The sequence below is a fragment of the Syngnathoides biaculeatus genome, chromosome 2 (assembly GCF_019802595.1).
Source record: "Syngnathoides biaculeatus isolate LvHL_M chromosome 2, ASM1980259v1, whole genome shotgun sequence".
NCBI lineage: Eukaryota > Metazoa > Chordata > Actinopteri > Syngnathiformes > Syngnathidae > Syngnathoides > Syngnathoides biaculeatus.
Genome location: NC_084641.1, coordinates 8,423,662 through 8,445,120, shown reverse-complemented (window position 1 = coordinate 8,445,120; position 21,459 = coordinate 8,423,662). Strand labels below are relative to the sequence as shown.

At 42.6% G+C, this 21,459-nt stretch overlaps 1 protein-coding gene and 1 long non-coding RNA gene across 3 annotated transcripts; both read left to right on the top strand.

Moving 5' to 3' along the window:
- Window positions 1–361: 361 nt before the first annotated feature.
- Window positions 362–11,214, top strand: LOC133506489 (uncharacterized). Of its 2 annotated transcripts, XR_009796506.1 has the most exons (4): window positions 516–613; window positions 719–826; window positions 9,142–9,224; window positions 10,973–11,214. It is a non-coding gene; the product is annotated as an uncharacterized LOC133506489 (long non-coding RNA). The 2 variants fall into 2 exon arrangements; XR_009796505.1 differs by having other exon boundaries at window positions 362–826.
- A 3,040-nt stretch (window positions 11,215–14,254) lies between these two features.
- On the top strand, window positions 14,255–21,031 carry LOC133494365 (insulin-like growth factor-binding protein 5). The gene is made up of 4 exons (XM_061808134.1): window positions 14,255–14,877; window positions 19,143–19,315; window positions 20,461–20,580; window positions 20,672–21,031. The coding sequence occupies exons 1-4, from the start codon at window positions 14,544–14,546 to the stop codon at window positions 20,807–20,809; spliced, it is 765 nt and encodes a 254-aa protein (XP_061664118.1). The 5' UTR covers window positions 14,255–14,543; the 3' UTR covers window positions 20,810–21,031.
- The last annotated feature ends 428 nt before the right edge of the window (window positions 21,032–21,459 follow it).

Here is a 21,459-nt window from a genome sequence, read left to right as displayed (position 1 = left end):
TAGGTTTTGGGATAATTCATATTGTATAAGCATAACATGGTCTTTGTTTTTTTTTTTTTTTTTTGAGCTGACAAAAGTCATCCGGCCTGAAAGTGCCACTTACTATAGGTAAATACAGACTTCGTTTTTTCTAACAAATTAAAATATGTTTCCATGATGAACATTAGGCTGTTACAGCATGGGTTGCCAATACAGCGAGTAGCACATGCTTCGAGGATTAATGACCCACCATCATACACTTCTACATCTTAGATAAGACATTTGTTTCAACTGATGCTTCCAAACAATATTTAATACTCAAAACATACTGTGACAGGATTTTCATTTGCTTGGTTGATTCGAGTCAAACATTTCCAACACCAGGCCACGTGATGTTTAGAAAGACTAAAAAGTTGCAATCTTCGAATGGCAGCCCATCTGTTTGGCTCACTCAGTTTCCAGTTCGGGCTCCACGCTTGAGTTCCACCTTGCATGACGGGAAAACACGTGAGATGGCAGTAAAAGAGCAAATACAGCAAATACATAGAACGGCTCATTCCACTTCACATCACAGCCACTATGGTTTCATTTGCACCGGCCCTGAGGACACGACAGCTCTGAAGACACAAGAGTTGTAAGCAAGGAACTAATGTCATCAAATAGTTCAAATGAAAGCTTAAAAAAGCTGTTTCCTCTTCATGTCTTTTTTCAATGTTGTTGTGAACACAAATCAAATAAGACACAAACATGACACACACAAGGTGGAGACGTCTGACCTTCCCACATGTTGGAAAAAGCTGACCCCTGCACTTGAACATGCTGCTGGACTGTAAATATTCAAACAAGGGTAAGTTCCCACTCGGCTCATATCAAATGGAAAAATCAACCTGTTTGTTTTGGTTTGCACGCAACCTTCTTCCTCCATTTTTCTTAGGTTAAATCTACTGCAGCTGTATTAGCTGAAAGAAAGAAACAAACCAAAGCCAAAAGTGACACGCTAATACTGTCAAAAGGCTGCTGGCAAGAAGGCAGCATTGCAAAAGCGTTTACAGTTTATTAGTGATGAGCTTTCCAGGAAAAAAAAAATCTCCTTAACTGCCATTTGAGCTCCTTGTGGTGAAAGTTGGGCTAATCAGGTGCTGGAAATGCTACACTTAGCTTTTCCTCACATACACAGTTTGGCGAGGAAGAGGACGATCTCCACAAACCTCTTAAACACTCCAGCTGTTCTCCCACTAAAACCACTTCAATAGCCTCCTCCTGCCCTTGTGAGCTCTCTCCAAGACAATGATATTCTTCAGTTGGAATATACAGTAAAGACTGCCGCTAATTCAAATAAGAGTTATGAGACAATTGTAATGATGAGGAAACATCTTCAAAAGTAAGACTTCTCTCGAAAGATACATACTTTATTTCACCTAGATTAGTTTGTAAGGTACTTCTGGCTTCTTCTTTTTTGTGAGGTTTGACTTGAGAACTGCTACAATGTACATTTTTTCAGGGATTTTGCCCTGTCAACTGTTAGCAAGACCAAAAATGTATTACATGCCACCAGGGGCATCACTAGGTTTTATGTATAGAGTTCGTGCACCTACGTCATGAAATCAGGTGACTTTTGTTTACCTCACCACAAAAACCTCCATCACAATAAGGTGATGGCTTCCAGGAGGGGTGTGGTTGTTATAATTATTAATATCAATCCATCCATCCATTTTCTGAGCCGCTTATCCTCACAAGGGTTGTGGGGATGCTGGAGCCTATCCCAGCTGTCAACGGACAGGAGGCGGGGTGCACCCTGAACTGATTGCCAGCCAATCGCAGGACACATGGAGACAAACAGCCACACTCACAATCACACCTAGGGGCAATTTAGAGTCTCCAATTAATGCAAGGATGGACAAGAAAGTAGATCTTGGTCAGTGCTGGTAGAAACAATTGATTAGCTTGTGAATTACAGTGGACCACTACCCCCCACCCCACACACATGTTGCAGTTTGGCGCCCAGAGATTCATCTAACCATGGATGTATTTTCACTGTTTTCCTTTCTTCCAGTTTTTTTTTTAGTTTTTCTTTTTTGTTCTTTGTCTTTCTTTTTTAGGGGGGCTCCAATCTGTATTATTATTTTCGATTGTTTATTCCTCCTTATTCAAGAATTTTGTTGGTTGTAAAAAGAGTTTTTTTATTTTAAATAACCAAATCATTTAGGTTGGGCTGAAGAATATTTTTGAGGGGTTGAGGCAGGCCTAATGTAGACCAAACAACGCCGTTGCATGACACGTTAATAAAGTGGCTTCAGCGTCAACATAGAGATTTGTACATGAGCTTTGAGTCGTACGAGCACAGACTTGGTCTTTGCCTGCAGCGTAGCGACTTACCATTGTTGAGGAGCACAAGAATGTAAAGACTGGCTGCAGTGGCACCCAGTAGTGAAGCCACCTATTTTAAATGAATTACAAACTGTCATAAATAGAAAAGCCTTAGAGTTTTGTCATCTTTGGGGTGTAGCGTTGCAGGTTTACAATCCGACTCGAGAATCGAACAATAAGGCCACTGTGATCATTGTGTCGATGTGGTGATTCTTGGCATGTCCTGGTTTAAAATTTCAGAAGAATTCTGTGAACGCACTCATTGTCCTCCAAGCATCACGTGGATTGAAGCCAGGCAGAATATCACAAGCCTCGACACAAAAAGTGTCCGTGCGTTGTATGTACTTGTTATGTCTTCCCCTGATCCCCTCGCTGAAAGACACTGTTGATGGGCCTTGTGATGACACACAGAGGCCCACACCCATGGCTTTTATCGAAATATACTATATGTCACATACAGTCCTGAACAATGTTATTGGCCCACCTGCCCTTATTACAACCATAACTTAGCATGAAAAATAATTTTTCTGGGGTGTTTCCAAATTCAATATACATTTAACGGCCATAATTTTGGCATAAGGGAGAAGTTAGGAAGGTACTGAACACTGAAAAATGGAAAGACACTTCGTCCCGATGACATACCAGTAGAGGTATGGAAGCAATTTGGTGAGGTGGCTGTGGAGTTTTTGACCAACTTATTCAATAGAATACTAGCGGGAGAGAAGATGCCCCATTTTTAAGAACAAAGGCGATGTTCAGAACTGTGGAAACTACAAATAAGGAATAAAGATGATGAGCCACACAATGAAGTTATGGGAAAGAGTAGTGGAGGCTAGAGTCAGGACAAAAGTATCTGCAAGCAACAGTATGGTTTCATGCCTAGAAAGAGTACCACAGATGCACTATTTGCCTGAGGATGCTCATGGAAAAGTACAGAGAAGGTCAGAAGGAGCTACATTGGGTCTTTGTACACCTAGAGAAAGCCTATGACAAAGTACCAAGAGAGGAATTATGGTACTGTATGCGCAAGTCTAGTGTGGCGGAGAAACATGTTCGGATAGTACAGGGCGTGTATGAGTGTGGCAGTTGGCGGAAGGTGTCTGGTGTTCTATGTGACAGAAAGGTATTCACCAGGACGAAGAGCAAAATTTATAAAACAGTGGTGAGGCCAGCCATGATGTATGGATTAGAGATGGTGTCCCTGAAGAAACAACAGGATACAGAACAAGAGGTAGCAGAAATGAAGATACTGAGGGTCTCGCTTGGTGTGAATAGGTTGGATAGGATTAGAAATGAGCTCATTAGTGGGACAGCCAAAGTTGGATGTTTTGGAGACAAGGTGAGAGAGAAGAGCAGACTTCGATGGTTTGGACATGTCCAGAGGCAAGAGAGTGAGTATATTGGGAAAAGGGTCCTGAGGATGGAGCTGCCAGGCAAAAGAGCGAGAGGAAGACCAAATTAAAAGGTTGATGGATGTTGTGAGAGAGGACATGAGGACCGTGGGTGTTAGAGAGGAGGATGCACGAGATAGGCTTAAATGGAAAAAGATGGCACACTGCGGGGACCCATAACAGGACAAGCCGATAGAAAAATAAGAAGAAGTAATGTCATTAATCCAAGATGTTGGTCTAATAAATTTGTGATAGAACCAAATGTGTGTGATGAATTCTACATCACACACATACGGTGAAGAAAATAAGTAGGTTCTCCCACTTAGAAATCATGGAGGGATCTGAAATTTTTATCGTGGGTGCATGTCCACTGTGAGAGAGATAATCTAAAAAAAAAAATCCAGAAATCACAATGCATGATTTTTTAAACGATTTATTTGTGTGATACAGCTGCAAATAAGTATTGGAACACCTGCCTATCAGCTACAATTCTGACAAAGACCTCTTAGTCCGCCTTTAAAAGTCCACCTCCACTCCATGTATTATCCTGAATCAGATGCACCTGTGTGAGGACGTTATCTGTACAAAGACACCTGTCCACCCCATACAATCAGTGAGACTCAAACTTGTAACATGGCCAAGACCAAAGAACTGTCCAAAGACACCAGAGGCAAAATTGTACAACTCCGTATGGCTTGAAAGGGCTACGGAGAAATTCACAAGCAGCTTGGTGAAAAAAGGTCCACTGTTGGAGCAATCATTAGAAAATGGAAGAAGCTAAACATGACGGTCTCAATTGGAGTGGAGGCCCATGCAAGATATCATGTCGTGGCGTTTAAATGATCTTCAAAAAGGTGAGGAATCAGCCCAGGACTACACGACAGGACCCAGTCAGTGACATGAAAAGCGCTGGGACTACTGTTTCCAAGGTGACTGTTGGTAATACACTAAAGACGACATGGTTTGAAGTCATGCATGGCACGGAAGGTTCCCCTGCTTCAACCAGCACATGTCAAGGCCCGTCTTAAGTTTGCCAATGACAATTTGGACGATACAGAGGAGTCATGGGAGAAAGTTTTGTGGTCAGATGAGACCAAAATGGAACTAATTCCATTCAGTCATAATTCCACTAACTGTGTTTGGAGGAAAACGAATGAGTTACATCCCAAGAACTCCATCCCTACTGTGAAACATGGGGGGGGGGTAGCATCATGCTTTGGGGGTGTTTTTCTGCACATGGGACAGGACGACTGCACTGTATTAAGGAGAGGGTGACCGCAGCCATGTATTGTAAGATTTTGGGGAACAACCTCTTCCCCTCAGTCAGAGCATTGAAGATGGGTCGTGGCTGGGTCTTTCAACATGACAATGACCCAAAGTACACAGCCAGGAAAACCAAGGAGTGGCTCCGTAAGAAGCATATCAAGATTCTGGCGTGGCCTAGCAAGTCTCCAGACCTAAGCCAAGTAGAAAATCTTTGGAGGGAGCTGAAACTTTTGTGTTTCTCAGTGACAGCCCAGAAACCTTTCTGATATAGAGATCTGTGTGGAGGAGTGGGCCAAAATCCCTCCTGCAGTGTGTGCAAACCTGGTGAACAACTACAGGAAACGTTTGACTTCTGTAATGGCAAACAAAGGATACTGTACCAAATATTAACATTGGTTTTATCAGGTGTTCAAATACTTAATTGCAGCTGTATCAAACAAATAAATCATTAAAAAATCATACATTGTGATTTCTGGATTTTTCTTTTTAGATTATCTCTTTCTAAGTGGACATGCACCTACAATGAAAATTTCCGACCCCTCCATGATTTCTAAGTGGGAGAACTTGCAATATAGCAGGGTGTTCAAATACTTGTTTTTCTTCACTGTATTACTGCTTTGTTTTGGACGAGAGAACCAAACTATGTGTATATACAGCTGCAAGTCAATAATAGGTACTATTAACAAAAAGTAGAAGGAATCCATGTTTAAATTGAATGGGTTCTTCTTTGACCTACATCATGCCAATCCACAGTTCTTGGTGAGGTCTTATTTTGTGTGTACAAAATTATATTCAAGACCAAAATAAAATCAAAAACCTAAAAAACAAAAGCAAAAAATATATTAATCTCAAAACATGAACACGATTTGTGGAAGCTGGAGTAATCGATTGCATGCAAATCTGTTTGTTAGTAAATATTTATAGACCCCATGGGTCTCATAAATGAAGTCAAGGACATAAAACCAGCTGTGGGGCACAGATCAAGCAGTATCACCCTCACTCTTCCCCACAGGCGGCGCTGGCTGCATCATTCCATCCCAACAATAAAGTTTGGCCCTTTTCCATCCTCCTGACAATGATGGCTGTCTTGCAGGCAGCCTCAAAGGGCTCATGCTGATCTTCGAGTATATTTTCCAGTGGACCCGTTGTGCAAAAAGTTTGATAGTTTTCTTTTGCTTTAGTGCATCTAAATCCCTTCAGTCAACGTCATCACATTCACGTTCCTACTCTAGCTAAATCTCCAATCTTAAGCAGGGTCCTTGTGCGTGTTTCAGAAATCCCGGCCTCCCACACAACCATCTGCTGTGAATTCTTGATTAAATCACATTGCAAGTTGGTCCACAAAATTTCCAGAGCTCTAGATTTGATGCTAATACTAATGCCATTTTTTTTTTAAATAAATGTTTTCTCTTCAAGAAGTTGATTTAAAGTGTGATATAGGATTCTGCAGCCTTAAAGTAAATATCTTGTCAGGATCCTGAATAATTGCAAGCTATCATGTGCACCTAAGATCATTTCCCAAACCTGGGGTCAATAGGACTCATTCATATTAAATGCATAGAAATGTTCTCACTCTGCGCACAAATTGAGATTAAACATAATATTCATGACAGGTACGTACAGGCCAATTTTCTTCAAACCACCGTACGTATGTTAATGAATCATAATTCATTCTAAATGACAAGCTCTTGCCAGTGTCCTGTAATCTCCATTGACTGCTCCCCCTATTTGTGTCAAATGTGCTTACGCAGGCACGGTGGCGCAGCTGTTGAGCGTTGGCCTCACAGTTCTGAGGACCAGGGTACAAATCCCACCCCTGCCTGCAAGGAGTTTGCATGTTCTCCCCATGCCTGCGTGGGTTTTCTCCGGGCACTCCAGTTTCATCCCACATCTCAAAAACATGCAACTTTAATTGGACAGTCTGAATTGCCCCGACGTGTGACTGTGAGTGTGGCTGTTTGTCTCGATGTGCCCTGCGAGTGCCTGGCAACTAGTTCAGGGTGTACCCTGCCTCCTGCCCGATGACAACTGGAGATACGAAGATGGATGGATGGATGGGTGAAATCAGTGGTAATTTCTCGGATGATGCGTTAACCAGTAATCGGCTGAGCCGCTACATTCAAAAATTAAAAAAAATATAATTTGAAAAAGTCCCGCAACCCTTGTGAGGATAAGTGGTTCACGAAATGGAATGATAATTTTAAAAAGCTGGTAGATGAAATTCAGCATGCTTTTTGTTTTTTATTAGTCAGTTAAATATGCTACCAAGGAGGCCCTGTAGCTCAGTGGTTAGAGCACTGGTTTGATAAACCAGGGGTTGTGGGTTCGTATCCCAGTGGGGCCTCCACTCCCTGAGAAGGGTTGCGTCAGGAAGGGCATCCGGCGTAAAAATTGTGCCAAACATATGTGCGTTCATCTGAGATGACACGCTGTGGCAACGCCGAAAGAAACTTACTTTTAGTTAAATATGCTACCAAAGTTGTGCGAACATGTCGTTGTAATGTCATAAAAGCCAGAGCCAACACTAGTTAGCATTTTTCTTTCCAGTATGAGTATTCCAAAAGTTAATAAAACTGAGCATAGGATTATTTTTTTGGTGCGAGCCAAGTCATCAAAACAGGTACTGTATATAAATGACAGCAAAAATACAGCATTTGCAATTTTCCATTTTATACATACTTCATTTTGATTCAAGCTGTACTGTTTAAGCTTCAAGAGTTGAATAAGTACCTCTCCTTCTCAACTTTTTTGCACGAGTATCTGTCCTCCTAGTTAAGTATAGGTCAGTACTTTTGCCACCTCTGCCTCTGAGTACTGTTATTGTGTTACACCGTTCCCCTCCACTCACGGCAGAAAACAAGAGCGTCTCTGTTGTGCATGGTGCACAAAAAGGTGAATCCTTCTGACAGACGTGCGTCGTCTCTCTCGAGCCTGCAGCGAAGACATGCTAGTGAGTCAGGCAGCCCTTAAATCAAGACAGAGCGGGTGTTAAGACGTGTCAGTGACAGCTCAGTGAACGCTTTGTTTTGCTTTGTTATTCTTTTGGGGTGAGCGAGATACAGGAGCGGGAACGGGGAGACTGTGCTATGTAAAAACTAAATTGAGCACTTTGTGTGAAATTCGGGTCATGTTGGGGCAACTTCTCGTGCTCTGGGGATGTGTTGCTCCAAGTGCCTGGAGCTCAAATCCAGTCCAATTGCAACCTGACCCCTGCTTTGTTGGTCTATTCAGACCAAGAGTGCCACTTGTCCCTTTTCTTCATGTCTTCTTTTGATTGTCTGGAGCAGCCTCTGGCCATCAATATGCTCTTGTTTCAGTGTGGGGAAGACACTCCCAGAAAACCAAGTATGGGAACAAGTGGTTCCATCCAGCTGAATTGGATCTGAAATGTGACCAATTGAGGGACCAGGGAAGCTCGTGGCCCAGTGCCGAGAAAGAAAACAGCCCTTATTCATCATGCGTATTATGACCATTCTCATGCATGTGAAATCTCACCATCGCTGCCTGATCTGGAACGGACAAGCTCAGCACATCTGATAAAGATCTGCAATGCTCACGGAAAACACTTGAGCCCGAAAAACTCATGTCCCCGTTTCTTTCGCTGCTTGTTTTGTGTTGATACGTGAGAGCCTGAAGGACACAAAGGCCAGAAGAACCTCCAGATCATGGAGAGGACCTCCGGGCTTCTGAAACCTGAAAGATGTGTTCTCGTTCTCACATTCAGGCTGAATGTGAAAGAGTGAACAGTGAATCTGTATTTAGATGAGGCCACACCCACAGGGGATTGTACAATTTTCAAACGCTGCACTGTGTTTTTCTTAGAATCTCCAATGACAAAGCACAAGCAAGTAAGGGCGAAAGAGTGCATGCAGATTATATCGGAGCAAAAAGTGCATCTCTCCATTTCAGGCACGTTTTCTCCTGCTGAGTGTTGTCAAATATGGCGCATGTGCCAGAAGATTAAATAAGGTCTTGTGATTTTATAGGCATCAGATTTGACACATTTACTGATGGTTGGAGGTTGCAGCAGTGCAGTCTTCCAACACTCCTTCATCAGCACATTTCAAAAAACTATTCTGGTTCACCCTAATGTGAGTCGTCTATCCATCCAATTTCTGATCTGCTTATCCTCCCATAGGCTTTGGGAGCGCTGGAGCCTTTCCCAGCTAATTTGAGGCAGGAGGCGGGGTATACCCTGAATTGATTACCAGCCAGTCGCAGGTGAGTTGTCTTCTTCAAAAATCCAAAATAAACAAAAGCTAGTAGACAAGGAAGTTTAATGCCACTTTGCCTGTTGATGTTCAATTGACCCCTCCGTAGAAATTGCGTCATCCGCGTCGCTGACCAATCAGAGGCCAGAGATCTGCATAAACCACACCCCTTTTTGGACCCGCAGTTCCCTCAGACAACGTTGCATGATCCAGTATAGCTTTTGTTAGCGTTTTATCGCGTATTTGGGTTCTTTAACAATAGATATGGTTAAGAAGTGTAGTCACGGACTTTATAATAGTGACGACAGGTATCCTGAAAGGCTAGTTGGTGGAGTTCAATTCGTACCCTTTCCAAAACCAAAGACCCAAATGTCTTCGATGGATCAAACTTTGTGGAAGACCGCATGATCAACTGAATCCATCAACCGGAACAGATATGTTTGCACGAAGGTAAGCCCTATATTTGATTTTCAATACATGTCCCATATAAATGAATTAGCAGTTCTTCGCTTGCATAACATAGCTAAGTGTGAATGATTGACACACTGGATCTGTGTTGAGCGATATTTTGCGATGATCTGACTGCACAAACGTGTCCCTTTGTTCGTGGCTAATGAGCTAAGCTAAACCCGACTAGCAGTCCTAAAAGCCTTCGACGTGCACCGAGACACCAAGACTGAAGGAAGGATGTTTGAGGACACTAAAGTAGTGATTGTCGTACTCGGTCGGGACTTACGTAGGTTCGGCACTAATTCAAGAATAATTATTGAGGGGAGCGTGTGACGTTACACAAAGAAAACGAGAGAAACAACTCGTAAATCAAGCCCCGCCTTCTTTTCCTTAATACGGCAGTTCACAAACGGCTATACAGATACATATACAGATTCTGCACACAAGTGTGATAGGTCACACGAAAATAGGAAACTGTCAATGACAAATTCGTCTTTGGGTTATAATATATTATATTATGTGGCTTCTCGGTCTTCCTCTGACTCTGGAAAGATCTCGCGCTAATATCAATGGTTTCTCCGTCGATATGGATGTAAATACCATTGAAATACCCCTCGCTGAAATACTTAAAGCCCTGCTGTCTGCTTTTCAACGATATTTCACTTTTAGCTAAGAATGCGAGTGAGAAATCAGCCGGTAAATCGGACAGTTTCGCTCTATTCTTTTCTTGCTGCGCCGCCCTTTTTGGTAATTGTTTGTCTGACGTTAGCGCACGTGGCGTGACGTCACTTCAGGAGGCGTGGTTAAGTGCCTTGTACGGAGGGGTCAATTGGGAGACATTGGGGTTAGGGAAATACTAAGCCAAAGAGGTTGCAGGTGGAATTGGAAAGTGGGAAAATAATGATGTATTATTAGAATATTAATAATAATGCATAACATGTATTCTGTGCTTGACTATCTTATATATGATATTGTGCTCATAATTTCATGCATTATTCATTCACTATTCAGTCACACTGGTCAACTACTTGTGTAGCCACAATTAACCTGGGGCAGTCTGATGGAAGGGCGGGTGCCATTTTGTGCCCACACCCCCTTTGACCACAACCATTAACGCAATGTGGGTTTAGTCTAAGCTAATGAAGAGGTCAGTTGCATATGAATTTGTAGGTTTGAGTCAATGAGAGCCATTAAATCTGTCAAACAATAACATTAGGACAGACTTGAATGTATTGAGTGTAAGAACACGAATGTCAGAATGTTGTTTAGTGTATTACACCATTGCTTCAACACAATTCCTCCATCTAGACTTGCATCTAAGTTGAAGGACCTTGACCTCTCCAAATCCATTTGCAAGTGGCTTCATAACTTTCTGACAGCAAGACAGCTGATGGTAAGATGTTAGAAACCTCCACTCATTTACCCCAGTTTTGAACACAGGTGGGGCACCTAACAAGGCACTTGGGCCATCCGGATGAAAGTTACTCAAGAGTTACTCGGTACCTGGATAGCTTCCTATACTTAGTACTTTCTTACTCTTACTCAAGTAATTATTTGGAGGACTGCTTTTTAACTTTTACTTGAGCCATTTCATTCTAACGTAACAGTACTCTTACTTGAGTAAAATATTTGGCTATTCTACCAACCTCTGGTTGGCAACCCATGCCTCTGTTGAGCCCTAAAACTGAACCCGTCATGGTGCTTTCAGTTTGGGAGATGCTTTGTGATGATGTTGTTGATTTGAGATGTTTTGTGGATGTTCATACCTTAAATTATGAGGACTTGTGTTTTAGCTGCTCACACTTGCTTTCTATTAAATTTTACATGAGGATCGTGTGTGTCAGCACTTCCTGAATAAAGTTTTATATTGGACGGCATAGGATTGTCGAAAACATGTACTCTCAGTATGGTAATGGGAAATGTGCACCCCTTCCCCCCACCCGCCCATCCCCATTAAATTTTATGTGCCCCCCTAAAGATGGGCGTCTGGCGATGGGTCTGTACTGATTCCTCAGCCATTTTGAATGACTGCTTGGTTTCCTTGAATAGCACCGCGAGACATCCAACATCTAGACCCAACGAACCACATGTATCCACGCAGATGTGCAGGAATTGTATGTAGTGCCTGCTGTAGTTCTGGGAAGTGTCATAGCACGCTGTTGGACTTCTCAAGTTACAAATTCCCAATACAGTATGTGACTCCCAGAGTGTAATTGACTGCAGTTAGTTGCTTTGTTGCAGATGCAGCCCGAACATTAGATGTCAACAATGGCTTTACATACGCATTACTGTGGGTTCTCTCCAGTCAAAACCACTGCGGATTCTTTTTTTCCACCAAACACAGCGTCTGCGATTGTTAGAAACATGAAGCTTGTCTCCTTAAAAGATTTCTTTTTCAAAGAAAGACTTGTCTGTGCAAAAAAAAATCTCCTTAAACCACAATTAGTCTTGCTAAGCAGGTGCAACACTCGTTTCCTTGTAAATTTCATACTAAGATGATTGGTGGGAAGCAGACACGAGTTCTAATTGCACTTCACACTAAACTTGGATTTCACATTGATTCAGCGCTCATCAAGCAGACAGCAGGGCTGCTGCGTCATTGGCGTTAAGCTGGGTCATGTGGCGTGCTGATCGACAATGGCAAAGGTCATCATCAACATTGAGGGTCTTTCGTCCTCTGAGTCTTTGTCACGAACAATTTTTCAAGAAACAAATCACACACGTCATATTACATAGCTCAGAGCATTTACCGTCCATGTTTACAGTTCCCACTCATTTTTGAGGATTACTTAAGAAGCTCATCCACAACCACTTGCCATCTGCAGCTGCAACGTGCCACAGTTAAGTAGGTCATGATATGAACGCAGAGCTGCAAAAATCAACAAAGCGACAATGGGAGAGAATCTTTGGTCAGAGCGGTATGGATAAACTGCTTCTAACGTCTGCAATGTGAGGAATTTCATGGCAAAGAGTGCTCGTGTTCATGGATATAAGAGATTGTGAGAAATCCTCTTTTTATTCTGAATGACTGCAAGACCAAAACAGATCGCAAAAGCCAGTGTGACAGGCTCGTGACCATGTGGACAAATGTTACATTGCTTAGTTGCAATGCAATTCACTGAAATGACAGCTATTGCAACACTTCACTGTACATTCCAAAAGCAAACCAGAATTTACTGTTCAAACTCATTATGTGATGATATGCACTGAGCTATAGTCTGTGTTCTCTGCATGACTGCATGCGCAGGTTTTCTCCAGGTACTCTCGTTTTCTCCCACATCCCCAAAACATGCATGACTCTAAAATTGCCCAAAGGTGTGAATGTGAGTGAAAATGGTAGTTACAGTATATGTCTCCTGCGATTGGCTGGCAACCAGTTCAGGGTGTACCCTCCTCTCACCCAGATATAGCTGGGATAGGCTCCAGCACGGCCCTGGCCCGAGTAAGGATTACCGGTATGGAAAATGGGTGGATGGATGGACTATTTTGGCAGAAACAAGGAGATTTTAAACCCCCGACAAGTTATATATTACAAACAAGGAAAAAGTTAACTAAATCAAACAACCCTTAGATCATACAATTTGGAATTCTACCAAATCGTCCAGGAAAGCATGCCTTTAAAGACACACAAAAAGATTTGTATATCGCTGCTGAATGATGGACCAATAAAGCATCCTCGTATATCATGTGATTTCTGCTGAGTGAGTAAGAATGTGTTTTACTGTCATGATACCACTGTACAAAGTGGACAATCATAAAAGAAAGGCATGTACAGTGCATGAAACAATTTCCCCACATACAATTGTCAAATCATAGAAAGTTACCAGCCAGTTGCATGTGGGCTTTAAAATTAACTTTAACTTTAAAATGAACTTGTTTTTACACTGCTATGTAATTAATATAATGTAATACACTGATATGTTCACAAAAATGACTATCGTCAACCTATGCTGAGGATAAAGGCTTTTAAAGGTCATTTTCTATTCCAGAACCTAATGATGGGCAAGGGCACAAGATGAGAACAACGTAGGTGCAAAACCCTGAATTCATCAGACGAGTTAACCCGAAAATAACTGTATCTGCAGATTAGTGAGAGAGTGGGAGAGAGAGAGAGAGAGAGAGAGAGAGAGAGAGAGAGAGAGAATATAAATCAACAAGGTCAACGTTAAACCAGAAACATCTATCCATCTATTTTCACCCCACCACTCCAATCACACTACCTCCCCCCCAAAAAAATAAATATAATTATGATAATAACACTGTATCTGCTTTTTATTCTTCCTTGCACGCTTGCGTTGCTTTAAACTTGAGTCAGATGGATGGGGGTTGTGGTCCTGCTGAGTAGGCCTAGTCACATCACCGTCTCCCATCTGAAGGCATGCCAGCACCCGCCCTGCAGAATCAGCATCACAGCGTGCACGCCTGACAAGTGCGCCTCCCCCTCCGCGCCTTGTTTGACATCCCCATCGTTATAGGCTTCGCCTCTGGCTTTTTTTTTTCCAAGGCCAGCTCAACGCAAGGCACAGATTACACATTCTGCTCACACGCAGACAGGGAGGCAGAAAGGAGCGACGTGGGGGTAAACAGAACTGGTCTTTCTCGCGTGGAGACGACAGCTTTTGCGCGCAATCGGCGCCAGTCAGAAACGGAGGAGTAGGAGGGGAGACAAACGCTACTTGTAGATCTATACTTGCACATTTTTTCCCACCGCAAAGTTGAAGGACAGCTCGATTCTCTTGGTTGTCCATCGCGTCACGCGTAGATGCGCTGACACCTTTGCAGTTTGCACACCTGTGGATGCGGCAAGCCCCCGCTTGATGCTCGGACTCCAGTCTTTGGTACACATAGGATTCTTCAGTTGATAACCATCTCGCGGACCATGCAGCTGAGCGTGTCCCTCCTGGTACTCCCCATTCTGTGCGTGACCCGCTGCGATGCGTCGTACGTGCCGTGCGAATCCTGTGATGAAAAGGCCCGTTCCATGTGCCCGCCGGTGCCAGTGGGCTGCCAGGTTGTGAAGGAGCCCGGCTGCGGCTGCTGCCTGACGTGCGCGCTCGAGGACGGTCAGCCGTGCGGCGTTTACACGGGGCCGTGCACGCGCGGGCTTCGATGCCTTCCTAAAAACGGCGAGGAGAAGCCTCTGCACGCCCTCCTACACGGCCGGGGTGTGTGCAGAAACGAGAAGTTGTACAAACTACTGCATCCTTCCAAAGGTAGGCCCACGCGTGCGCGTCGTCGCGCTAGAGTTTTTTTTTTTTTTTAAAGCGCCACTTCCAATAAGTCCTAAAATTATTTCAGCACCATAAATCCAATTAGGGGATAAATAGCAAATATCTGTATTGAGGTGCTCCTCCCCCTGTTGTCTCATAACAGTTTCCAATCGTTCAGCGCCAATTACAGTGACCATATTACATGACAAAAATCTCAGGTCACAGCAGCGAACAACGTTGGTAAAAGTATGAAGACTGAAATAATGACGATCTCGGCTCAATGTGCTTACAAATACTGGTAGCGCTATGCTTAATGTGAATTCTGGTGTTGTTTAGTAGCTAATACAGTATACAATACAGTACTTGCAGGAAGCCATGACTGATACACAGGTCTATTGTATCTTCTGCTGTCCAGCAGAAACACTTTTCATCTTTCTGACTGTAATGATACATAATTTCCATATAGATGAAACAAATGTGGATTTGTAATAAAAATTAATTTGAAGGAGGTTAGATAATTTCCGACGCACCCCTGATGACCTCTCAGGGACCACCAGGGAGCGGGAGGAATCAAAGGCTAGTAGCATGTGTCAAACTCATGGACCAGGGCTCAGATAGAGAACCCCCCCACATGGTTTTGTGTGGTCAACTAAAGCAAACTGTCTACTTCATGTTTTTAGTCAAATGCTTTGGTTCTTTTCAATTTCATAAAATTACAAATTCTCTTCACTGTTTACAGTGCAGTATTACAATTATTATTCTCACCAAAGTCCTTCTAAACAGAACTTGTGATTTCAACTTCAGTTTGTCATTGGAAAATATATATAACAGCAATGAAATACAGGGCCAATTGTGCATGTAATAATATGAAGACTTGATTTAAACATTTATATGATTTTCAGATGTATTTTTTCATTTTCATAATGGCCCTCTGAAGGATTCCATACAGCTAGAATGTCGCCTGCTACAGAAAAATAGGTTTGAGGTCCCTCTTAACAGGAAGAGGTTCGTGGATTCAATTAGTTCTTTTTATTATTAGTATAACAGTATTACATGTGAGCTTCCTCCCATAGTCTATGTATAATATATGTTACAGTAATGAATGATCAGAGAACGCCAGATCTCGTCAGAATTCGGAAGCTAAACGGGTTTGGCCCTGGTTAGTACTTGGATGGGAGACCGCCTGGGAATACCAGGCGCTGTCAGCTTCTCTCCATGGCATTGTGTCAGCAAGGGCATCCGGCATAAAACTGTGCCAAACAAATATGCGTTCATTCAAGATGACACGCGGTGGCGACCCCTAACGGGACAAGCAGAAAGGAAAAGAAGAAGAAGCAGTAATGAATGATCAGAGCACTCTTGCCGCCAGTTTATTCAGTGGAGTAGAGGACAATAACTTGAGGTATTGACCTCTTGGAGCCAGTAAGGCTGATTAATTGAGTCTCCACCAGCCTGAAAGGATAGCCTAACATCTGACATTATAGCGCATATGACTCACAAGCACACCCCTCCCCCAAAACCCCTGTACCAAATTCTCTCTACCACTGCACCCAACCCAGCCCCAGTGAACTCAACAATGGGTGCCAATCAACTTGTCATCTTCAACCTGAAAGGCACCAGGTAAAAATCAGTAGGTTTCGTGCGTGTGCGTGTGTGGCCAATGGCCCTTGGGGGGCGGGCTGACCCACATGAAACAAGGTTGAAAATTACAGGAGGGGCCTTGTGAGGTTGGCTGAGAGATGTGACATGGAGTCATTTTGTCTGGCAATGTCAAGCTTTGTGTGGCCCTCATATTTTATCCGTCTTCTACAATGTCTTGCCTTTCTTTAACACTTGGTGTGGCACATCTATTATCAGATGCCATATTTGTGTCTCATACTTCTCCATTCTCTCCAATCTCTATGTCTCTTCTCCATTTTCACAGTCTGACACAAATGAGCTTGCAACATATGAGTGAAGTAACATTTGCCTGAAGCCCAGAAACATAAAGACGGACATTCAATTCAACAAGATTAGATTCCAGGGGTTTAATATCACATAACTAAGATTACACTTGTTGGCATTCCATCCAACCGCCAAGCAGACCAGGTTGCCGGCAGCATTTGTTCCTCACTCTCTGCTCTTGCTGAGCATGGGCTGCTTGCAACTTGCTCCGTAACTTGCCTGTCAAACGCTAAACACTGATTTCTTGTTCAAACAAAATGATGTCATAAAATATTTTATTATTATGTCAGTCTCTCAGTGGATCTGTACGCCATGAACTGCCAGCATGTATCTGGAATTTTTCCATCTTCCATGTTTTAACTATGGCCCGAGTTTTCCTGTTGTCTTGAGGTGTCACATTCTGGAGTAAAATATGGAAATAGGTGCCATCAACGTGGGTTTGTAATAATGTAAAATGACCACACAAACAGAATTTAAGTTGAAGATTTTGCTCTGCTGAATAAATGCATTGAGGAGATTCCATATGGATGTGTGCAACCGACCATGACGATACAAACACAAGTAGCGCCATGTAAAAGTTTGCAACAACGTGATTAGCCACCAAAGGTCAGATTGGGTGAGGATTAGCAAGCAAAGACTTGATAGACGTATAAAGTGTGGATCGTGCCTCTATTTTTTTTTTTTTCCCCGAGGGTGAGCGAAAGAATTGTGTTTCCAAGAAGTCATTATGTGGAGGGATGACATCACTGTGATCTATGGCGTCGTCATCGCAAGGGCGGGAGCTTTAGAGGGGAAAGGGGCGGGAATGCTCACAGTGACCTTGTTTCACTACCCTGTTATCTTTGTAGCTTAGCGAGCACCCACACTAAGCTACGTACCAATGAGATGGAGGAATAGATACTACTGTATGTGTGACCCAGCAATGGAAATGGGCCAGCGGGGGCTTAATAGAACAAGATGTGATTAGGTCTATAGGTTCATGTGGTATACAGTTATCCCTAGCTATATCACAGTTCATTTATTGCAGTTTGAGTGCATCTTTTCTTCTTTTTTTAAGGTCAATGGAGAGAATTTACTCACCTGAACATATCTGCTTCAGTCAGTTATGTCGGCCAATTGATGTAAATGCGGCGGCAGTGACTCCCAGAAGTTCAATTTGGCAAAGGTTTATCGCAGATAAAGCACCGTGACTGAGTACCTTATCTGCTTAAAACAGTCAGAGTTTTATGGGGGTAAAAAAATCAACAACACCAACCTTGGCCTGAGGAATAGCTCATGTACACACTCATAGCGAGGAACAAATGCAAGTACAGAGCAAAGTTGAACTTGATTTTCCACAAATACAGTACTTTTTACTGACTACATTAGCAATGTGGTGCAGGAGGGCAAACGGTTCAAACGGGGAATGGCCTCCTGCTCACATTTCAAGCGAGGCATGTCTAATAAGCACGTTGGTGTTGTGTGTTGTTGGCGACCTCAAGTGGATAAAGAAAAGGCTTACCTGTATTTACTGCAGAGGAGGCAGGAGGCGTGGTACACCCTGAACCGGTTGCCAGCCAATCGTAGGGCACATAGAGACAAACAGCTGCACTCACAATCACACCCAGGAGCAATTATAGTGTCCAATTAAGCAACCGGAGTTGGGCGGCATGGTGGAACAACTGGTTAGAGCTTTGGGCTCACAGTTCTGAAGGGGGTTCAAATCCCACCCTCTCCTGTGTGGAGTTTGCGTGTTCTCCGCGTGCCTCACTGGGTTTTCTCCGGGCACTCCGTTTTTCCTCCCATATCCAAAAACATGCAACAGTGATTGGAGATTCTAAATTGCCGCTAGGTGTGATTGTGAGTGCGACTGTTGTCTGTCTCCATGTGCCAATTAGCTGGCAACTAGTTCAGGGTGTACCCTAATGATAGCTGGGATAGGTTTCAGCACTCCCATTACAGTAGATGTGTACCCCGCCTCTCGCTCAAGTTGGAATACGCTCCAGCTCGCATCTCCCAAGAAGCAAACGCACTATAGAAAATGGATGGATGGTTATTGGCTACACATGCTTTAAAATCCTTCCAACTGAGCTGCTGCCCAACGGTGATATTTTATTACCTTTCACAACAATAGAAACGTGGCATGATGGAGCACATGATTAGTGCATTTGCCTGACAGTTGAAAGGTTTTGGGCCCAAATCTCAGGCCAGGCTTTCCTGTGTGGAATAGTCCCGGAATTTTCTCAGAGTGCTCTTACTTCAGCCCCACACTCCAATTTACAGAGTACAGTAGTTTGTCAGCAGGTGAAAGAAGGACCCACTTCTGATCATTTTTTCTGTCACAGAGTCCATGATGCCACAAGCCAAGGTGCCCATATACGGACGGGACCACATCAGCAGTCGGAAGGCCCAGGCGATGAAGCAGGCTAAGGACCGCAAAAAGCAGCTGGCCAGGGTGGCACCCAACAGCAACTTGGACTTGCCTCTGCACAGCCTGGAGAAACTGGAGCCTGAGTTTGTATGTTATCAGCACACACTCACCACTCTGCTCCAGGCTTTGTTTGTGTTTGACTCCACTTGGTTTGGAGAAAGTAGCCTCTACAAAGTAAAGGGCCAGTTTCACACGAAACGATAACATGGTCAAATTTTAATTGCAGTTTGTTGTCTTTTTGAGTGACTTTAATGTGAATACAAATTAGAACCCAAAATCCAGCGAGAGACCAGCTTGAGTCTGAGTTCTGTTCAGACTCACCCTTATCTTTGAATTAAATTTTCAGTCTAAGTTGTTTGGCATGAAAAATTATCAAAAATATGTCTATGATTTTTGTTATAAAAAATTTCTCTTTGGTTTTTCTGTGCTGACAAATTGAAGCTTGAGGAACAATAGGCTAAGTTTTGGAGTACCAAAATAAAAGATTGAAGTTTTACATTGTCAAAAATGTTTTCAGTCTTTTGTTGTTGAAAAACTGGTTGAGTCCAGAAGAAAAGACAGGAAAAGCTCTGCTCCTAAAGTCCAAACCTGAGCTGCCAACAGAAGGACAATTAAATTACAGGCAGCAAACATGAGTTTATATCCATTATATGATCTTATTTTGAAACATCCCCTTTTGATCTTGGCCCATCGTGAATGAGTAATTTTCTATTTGTGTCACAAGTAAGACTATTTGTCCAGCTATTGCGGGAATACTTGGATTTACTGGAATCACAGGTGACAGATTTGTCAGTTTTTTCATACTTTTTCACCTGCATGTGCCGGTGATTCATGTGCACCTGCGCCCTTATCTCATTCTGTACTATGTCCAACTGGGTTGTGTTCTGACTCTCTATACAATTTGATACACATTCTGAGGTTTGTCTATGAAGCACGAGTTTTCTCACAGGGTCTAAATGGAGTTGAATTAAAAAATCTTGGGGTTGTTAAATAGATAAATAAATAAATAGATAAATAAATACAAGAGGCTACAGCAATGCTTAATGCACCCATGAGTACAGTCATGATTTCAAATGTTTATAAAAATGGCAAAATGATTGATGAAAGCGTAACGTTTGAAACCATGACTTGTGCAAATATTTTAATCTGCTTGCAAGAAGAGCCTTATGATTGTGAATTGAAACTTCAGTGCAAATTCAAACAACCATGTCTCCCACTCTGTGTGCAAGTAGGGGCCCTGCAGGAGACGTCTGGATCACCTCATTCAGAGCATGAAGGACACATCCCGGGTCTTGGCTCTGTCTTTGTACATCCCCAACTGTGACAAAAAAGGGTTTTTCAAGCGCAAACAGGTACACCTTTGTCTTCCATCTCGTCCTTGTGTTTACTTGTAAAGGTCCTGTAGGGAATAATACTCTTAAGCCCTCACCTCTCCACCCGCAGTGCAAGCCGTCCCGCGGCCGGAGGAGGGGGATCTGCTGGTGTGTGGATCGCTTTGGTGCCAAGATCCCTGGCATAAACTACGCCGGTGGAGATTTGCAGTGCAAAGACTTGGACAGCAGCAGCAATAGGAATGAGTGAAGTTGAGTCCAGCTGCCACAGGTGCTGAGTGCCGACCAGCAGTCTGATTTGTCACCGTGTGGTCATGATGGACTGTTTGTCTCACTTGTTTTAAAAAGGAAGCTGCAAGGCTTGCGCATAGATTTTGTAACTGTGGTTCAAAACGGACTGTGTTCATCCTCTCTATCTGCATAGATTATACACAATATATATACAGCTCTGAAAAAAAAAAAAAAAATATATATATATATATATATATATAATATATATATATATATATATATATGAGACCAAAATAACACTGGACCTTTTTAGATATTTTGACAAGTTTGCATTTTTTGCAAATAAATACTCAAAATGACAATATTTGTATTTGCAATTTGGGAGTTACAGTGTCTATAGTTTATAGAATGAAATAAAAATGTTCATTTTACACAAACAAACTAAATAGCAACGCCATAAAAACTGATGATTTATTAGTGGTACCCCTTTTTTTTCCCAGAGCTCTTACACAGTACAGTATAGTATATTATGATATATTAAAATATGTTCATAAAAAATGTCTTTATTTATTCAACTAGTTCATTTAAAAAATAAAACCCATTATTATGATTTTTATTGTTACTGTTGAGTCAGTACAAATTGTGTGAAAAGTGTTGGCCTTCTGAAAA